This window comes from Grammomys surdaster, unplaced genomic scaffold (genome assembly GCF_004785775.1).
Source record: "Grammomys surdaster isolate TR1022 unplaced genomic scaffold, NIH_TR_1.0 207116, whole genome shotgun sequence".
Taxonomy (NCBI): domain Eukaryota; kingdom Metazoa; phylum Chordata; class Mammalia; order Rodentia; family Muridae; genus Grammomys; species Grammomys surdaster.
Window position 1 is genome coordinate 1 of NW_021624096.1, and position 6,756 is coordinate 6,756.

Here is a 6,756-nt window from a genome sequence, read left to right on the forward strand (position 1 = left end):
CTCAGTGTTCCAGCTACCCAGAATGCATCTGGTCTTCCTTGTTTGCTCCCTCTGACCTCCCAGGTTAGCTTTGCTGTTGTCCCTGTTCCTGATTTGTTTGTCCTCAGTCTCATGGCTAATTATACCTGCTCCAGCTCCTGCTGAGTCTGGGTTTCCATCTCCCCTGGGGCCATCTGGAGTCTACCCAGCGCCACCACTTCCTGTTTCCACACATGATTCCCAAAGTGTCAAGAGTCTAGAAGTTCTCCCTGCTTGAGAATCCTTACACACCCACAAAGATCCCACTTCTCACAGGGTTAGGAGAGAGTCTGAAGGGAGGCTGAACACAGGGAGTGTCTTCTCATGATTCACAGATGGAGTCAGCTAACAGAACAAAGGGAGAGAGGACTTTCCTTCAGTGCAAGTGGCTATGTGTGTAAATGTGTATGTGTGCACATGGGGTTCAGAATTTGTGCATGTGTGAGTGTAAATGTGTGTACAACTGTACACATGTCCCCAAGACTATAATATGTCCATGTGTGACCATATGCCATTGAAGGTCTGTGATCTTCTCCACCCAGGCCTTCCCCAGGCCTAGCCACCAGTGCCCTCTGTGCCCCTTGTGCCACCTGTACCACCTGTGCCCTGTGCCACCTGTTACACCTGTGCCACATGTGCCACGTGTGCCACTTGTTACATCTGTGCCACCTGCTGCCTGTCCTATGCCTCTTTGCTGCCTCATCACTGCCTGCTGCCTTCCCAACACTGTGAGAACTGTTGCTGCTGCTGCTGCTGCAGACCCTGTGGTTCTGTTGGGATGGACCCTGTGCCCTATGTCTGTCCCTGCCAGCTGGTCTCTGGTGAGCTGGTAAGCTGCCAATCCCCGGGGTGCTGCCTGTTCTCCTGCTCTGCCCATTCCTGCTGCCTTCTCTTGTAGTTCCTAAGCCTGCTGCTGATCCCTCCCCCTCAAGACCCTCAAACACTGGCTTTGCCTCTGTGGTCATGAGCCCAGGTGAGAACTTTCCCTTCCTAAAAGTCACTCCAGTGTGATCCTGTAGAGCCTGGAAGGACTTTATCTTCCCTTCTTTTTCTATCATATTCTGAGCCTGCCTCATCCCCCAAGAAAATACTGGAACAGTAGAAAGAGAACAGGGAGTCCTGAGGCCCGTGCAGGGGAAGGAAGGTCTGTCTAACAGTACAGAACTACCCAGGCACCTCCCAGGCCATGTCTGTTAGAGTGTTTCTGGGGAGGGTTAACTAGACAGTAGACTTTGCTTAAGTGTGTCACATCATCCCATTGGCTAGGGGTCAGGGCAGAGTAACCGTGGAAAAAGGAGAAAGCCAGGCAAGCGCTAGAATTCCTGACTCTTTTTCCTGATCCATCAGGATGTAAAGTATTCTGTTCTGCAGTGATGTCCTGGATTCTGTAACTGAGAGCCCTTCTCTTAAGTTCACTTTAAAAATAATCAGTCACTGCAGTGTAAAAACACCTGATAGAGAAAAACTGATGCCGGAGAAGTCAGGACATTGCGTGAGTAACCCTGTTCATTCAACTCCTAGTTGTTTGGAGCTGGTCTGTGGAAGGAATTTCCCAGGGTTTGGAGCTATGGAGTATTAAAGCCCTAAAATGCTCTAAGCAAGGCTCAATCTGAACAAAATGTTCTCCCTGGCCACAACTTCCAACTCTCTTAGAAATCAGACCAGAATGCCAATAGAAACGCAGAGTAAAGTTTGTGCTCAGGAGGTTTCCTAAAGGAGCATGGGGGTCATAATGGAAGCAGGGCTATAGATTCTTCATATGATAGTCTGGGAAAAGATTATGCACATTTTGTGTGTGTCTGAAACATTGTATGAGTTTTAAAATTCTGGGCAAAGAAAATTCATGACAGCAAACCATTCATACAGTTGCATGGTTATCGCTGGCTGGTTTTAGCCAGATTTATGGTGAGTATTGGAAACAAAGAATAGAGCAGAAAGGATTTGGTAAACATTCAGTCTAGTTAGAAAGAGAGCAAACTGACAGAGTAGACAAACAGAATGTGGTTGTTAAAGAGACTAATGCCATTAAAGAAAAGCTAGTGTCACATACCTGTTCTTATACTTCTGGGTACCTATCACCTATGGCCATACTATGACTTCACATCCAGAGATCGCACACAGGTGTACCTATCTTCCATCTTTCACTGATCCCACTATATCAGGTACCTGCTGGAGACATCTTTCATATACTTCTTCTCTCACAGAACTATGCTCTTGTAAAGAATCTTCAAGAACTGCACCTACTTCTAGGCCTTTGCTATATGGGTGGACTATTATGTCAACAAGTCCCTCTGCATGGCCCCCACACCTATGGAGCTCAGCAGATTAGGTTTGCACTGGCCATCTTTATGATCTGCCAGGTAGCAACATCTCCATCCACGTGGTGGTTCTGGTCCTGTGGCTGACTGGTGGGATTCTGGACTGGCTTTGCAATCGTGATGTAGTGCCTCTCAGTGGTCCTCTTTTTCTTGACTCAGATAACCATCTGGACCAAAGGAAAGCACACAGCTGCCTGACGATGTCTTGTATGTGTGCATTATTCCTTTCCTGCTCTGAGTAGCTCCCCATGGGCTCAGCCAAGTGGTACTCTCCACCCACTGCCCTGCTATCCTGGTATAACCATGACTCTCAAGCTCCCACGATAAAACTTGCCTATCTAAATGGAAACAAAAACGCTAACATCTTACACCGAGGTGATGACCAGCTGACAACATTCTCTCCAGTCATGAGTCATGGGTGAAATTTTGAAAGCTCACTTGAAAGACGTTCCACTGAGAAGAGGGAGCCTCAGGGATACCCTATCCATATTCAGATTACCGAGGAAGCGTTTTTCGTAGACTAAGCCCTCCTATGCCACTGCAGCTATGATGTATAGGGACTGGCTAATGTCCAACCTGTCATCACATCCCGATGTTATCCATAGGATGCTAGTTTTGCAGGCATGCTGTATGCCAGAGCTCTCTGGTCATGGAGGCCTGTATCTACATTTTTAAGAAAAGCCTGGAGATCCAGGAAATGTAGAGTAGGTTTAGAATATCTCTGAGGAGTCCCTGAGAGCTTGTGTGGTGTTGTGTGATGAACTCTAGGCTACAGTGGAGACCCGATAGCATTAGAGGCATCAAGAACATGGGACATCTGCCAAGGAAAGCTACACACAAATGAGGGAGTCATCTCGATGGGCACTAGTGACGCACGCCTTTAATGTCAGAACTTGAGAGGCAGAGGCAGGCGGATTTCTGAGTTCGAGGTCAGCCTGGTCTACAAAATGAGTTCTAGGACAGCCAGGGCTACACAGAGAAACCCTGTCTTTAAAAACCTGAAAGAGAGGGAGAAGATGAGGAGGAGGGAGAGGGGGAGGGGAGGAGGAGGAGGAGGGAGAGAGATGGCTCAGCAGTTAAAAGCACTGGCCTCTCTTCTGGAGGTCCTGAATTCAATTCTCAGCACCCACACGGTGGCTCACAACCATCTGTAATGGGATGCGATGCCTCTTCTGGCGTGCAGGCAGAACACTCATATGCATAAAAAGGGGAGGATCATTTCAAGAGAGGGTCAGTAAGGGCTCCAACTAGCCAGAACATGTGGATGAGACAGCCCAAGGCCATGTGAGGTCACATCAGGACACTGCCTACCATGGATGTTCAGCACTGGGCTGTAGGTCTGACATCAGCCCTGTGGAGCGCTGGTTGCTTTTCTCCTTTCTATGTTCTGTTTGTCCTCCTGGCACAGAGTTGTGTACTCTGGCATTAAATGTTGTAAGCCATGTGACTTGACTTTGATGTTATAGGGACTCACAGCTAAGAGTTTAGAATTGAGGAAACCTGCTAGTGTTGCTTTTATAAACGGGCATGTTATCAGAGTGCCTTCCGAATGGCTATGTTTACATCCACAGATGGATGCTTTTCTCAGCCTTCCCCAAAGCAGCTTCTTTTTGCAGTGGTCAAGCAATACAAAGACCCATGACTGGTCAAAGTGCTAAGAATAAAGGACTGTTGATTGCTCAGCCCCTGACGGGACACCTATATTCTCTCTTCTCAAAGGCTCAGGGAACAACACGGGAGAGAAGATGGAGAGGAACGAATGTAAGAGCCAGAAGATAGGGAAGTCTTCCGGACATACCATAGCTGCTACACTCACGGCCTCACAGCTGCTGAGTGATTACCAGGACAAACCCAAAAACATGTCACTATTCTAGCTTGGTTGGGGAGGAGTGTGAAAAGCCCCGCCCTTAGGGGGGTCAGGGGAGGGCTATTGGCTGTCATTGGCTGCTGGGGGAGGAGGAGTCATTTTCTTCAGGAAGGCAGCCACTCAGATAAGTTCCCCAAGTCGGTAAATCGTTCTATAGACCTGCGCATGCTCAGGCAAGCCTGAATAAACACAGGGGGTCATTAAAGAGAGTAGGAGGGACGCATGTTAGGAAGAGTGGAGCAGAATCGATGGGGAGCGGAGTGAGGAAGAGAAACGGGTAAAATGAGCAAAACGTATACATAAAATTGTTAAAGAATATGTGGAAATTATTTTTAAAAGATAGATTTCCTGAACCACTAAAGAAACTTAACTTTTGAGCTGGATTGAAACTGTTAAAGCCACTGGGAACCACAGACGGAACAGATGGGCTTTTTCACCATGAGATGGACATAATCTTTGGGGAGCCTGGGACACAAAGCTCTGATTTAAAGTGAAGCATTTGGACGTCAAGTTGACTTTGGTCATTGACAACTTGACTGGCTTTAGGATCTTGTGGGAGACTGAGGCAAGCCACTGGACATGTCTGTGAAGGCTTTTCTAGACAGGAAACATTGAAGTAGGAAATAGTCTCCCTGAAGGTGGGCGATGCCATCCCATAGGCTGGGGCCTGAAGTGAATAAAAGCAGGAAAGAGAAGACAGAGGACCTGCGCTTCTGCCTCCCTGATCCCTAACCACCACGGTATGAGCTTCACTCTGCCCTCAGTTACAATGGAGTGAGCTCTCTGAAACCATGAGCCAAAAAAGCTCTTTCATCTTTTAAGTTGTTTTTTGTTTTGGTTTTAATCAGTGCACAAAGCAATTAACACCAAAGGGGTAAAGAGGCACACTCTGTAGTAAAGGGTGGTAACATACAAACCCTTCTCACCTCCAGCTCTGAACCCAGTTTCACCTCCTGCTTGAGAGAGCAGAGATAGGAGTGTGCTTGGATATTCAAGGATGTGTGTGTGTTTACATGTGTGTGTAAGCCTGTGTGTGCTGAGAGTGTGCATATTCAGGATGGTTCATTCACGCTGACTGGTTCCTTTCTGGCTCAGATCCATCCACAGCCCCCATTTTAAGTACACAGCGAGTCACAGGCCACTTTGGCTGCTGGGTATAAAAATCCGTTAACAACTCTCATGTCATCTCATCTACGGATGTCAAGGGAAAGCCTGGAGCACACAGAGGCCAGCAGCAAGAACTCTACAGAAAGACTGGGCCAGGACAAGGCCCGACACCAAAGCAAAACCAGAGCCCCACAGGCCTCCCAAGCCCAGGATTTGCTACAGGGAATGATCATGTGTCATGGTAAGATGCCAGAGATGAAGCAACCCACTAGAAATGTAAGGACAGTCCCTAACACTGTGCAGAAGACCCAGAAGGGACCTGACCTTGAAATTCCATACCCAAAGGGAATCCAGAAATGTGTTCATTGTTCATTCAAAGCACAGAGCTCTGTGCACACAACTGTAGAAACTGCTGCCCTGAGCACTGGTCTTACAGGATGATGGGCTCAGATCACTTGTGTTGACTGTGTGTCAATTATATATAAAGGGTCATCAGTCACGAGAGAACAGAAACCTGGGAACCAGCGATGAGAAGGTGGAAGAGTGGCAATCGAATCCACATCTCAGATTTCGGGATTCATCCCTGTGGTGAGAAATACCACCATGACCCACAATACAAAACACCACCAGATATGAAAAGCTGGCTGAGGTCCATGAGCATTCTCCAGCCAGGAAGCTCTTAGGGTAGAGGCACTCAGAAGGGGAGGAGGGAGCATGAGAGAAGATGAGTCCACATAAGGGACATGCTCCAGGGCCACGTCATGATCTGGCCACACGAAATTCATTGGACCACACCCTCCTTCTGTGCCCCACACCTCAAGGAATACTGTGACACTGGATCACAAGAAGCTTTGACCTTTTCTGGTATGAGAGTAACCAAGAAAGACAAACATGAAACAGGACAGACATATGGAGATGAACTAGAGAAACTGGTTTATTTGGCACTAGAAGTCAAGAGATATCCCTAGAGCCAGGGCATCCTCCCAGAGGGCAAGGAGAGGGGAAACCAGATAACTCTTCCATGTTCTCCTCGAAGAGTCCCAGGTTGGGCACATGGGCTTCCTAACTGCCTCATGCTGAACCAGTAGCCAGTGGACAGGAGCTATGAGGGGACAGGTGAGTCCCATCTACACTGGGACAGCCACAGCTGAGACACTTGTCAGCAGCAGGAGGGGGTGCTACAGGTGACAGGCCTGCAGACCAGAGTAGGGCAGGAGGGCTGGCAGCATCCAGATGACTGGCAGGAGGACGTCACACAGACAGGACGGCAGCTCACAGGCACACACACAGAGGACTGGCAGGAGGGGGCAGCACACACAGTGGGCCTGCAGCTCACAGGCACACAGCAGGCTACCTGGTATCTCACAGGAATACATATAGCAGGCCTGCAGCATGCTGACTGGCAGGGGCTGGACACACAGCAGGATGGCTGGCAGGGGCTGGACA

General features: G+C 48.5%; 1 protein-coding gene across 1 annotated transcript; it reads right to left on the minus strand.

Annotated features, from left to right (window-relative positions):
- Positions 1-6,469: 6,469 nt before the first annotated feature.
- LOC114615946 (keratin-associated protein 12-1) lies at positions 6,470-6,751 on the minus strand (the record flags this gene model as incomplete). The annotated part of the gene is made up of 1 exon (XM_028761529.1): positions 6,470-6,751. A coding segment is annotated over one exon (282 nt), but the record flags the coding sequence as incomplete, so codon positions are not given.
- Between the last annotated feature and the right edge of the window lie 5 nt (positions 6,752-6,756).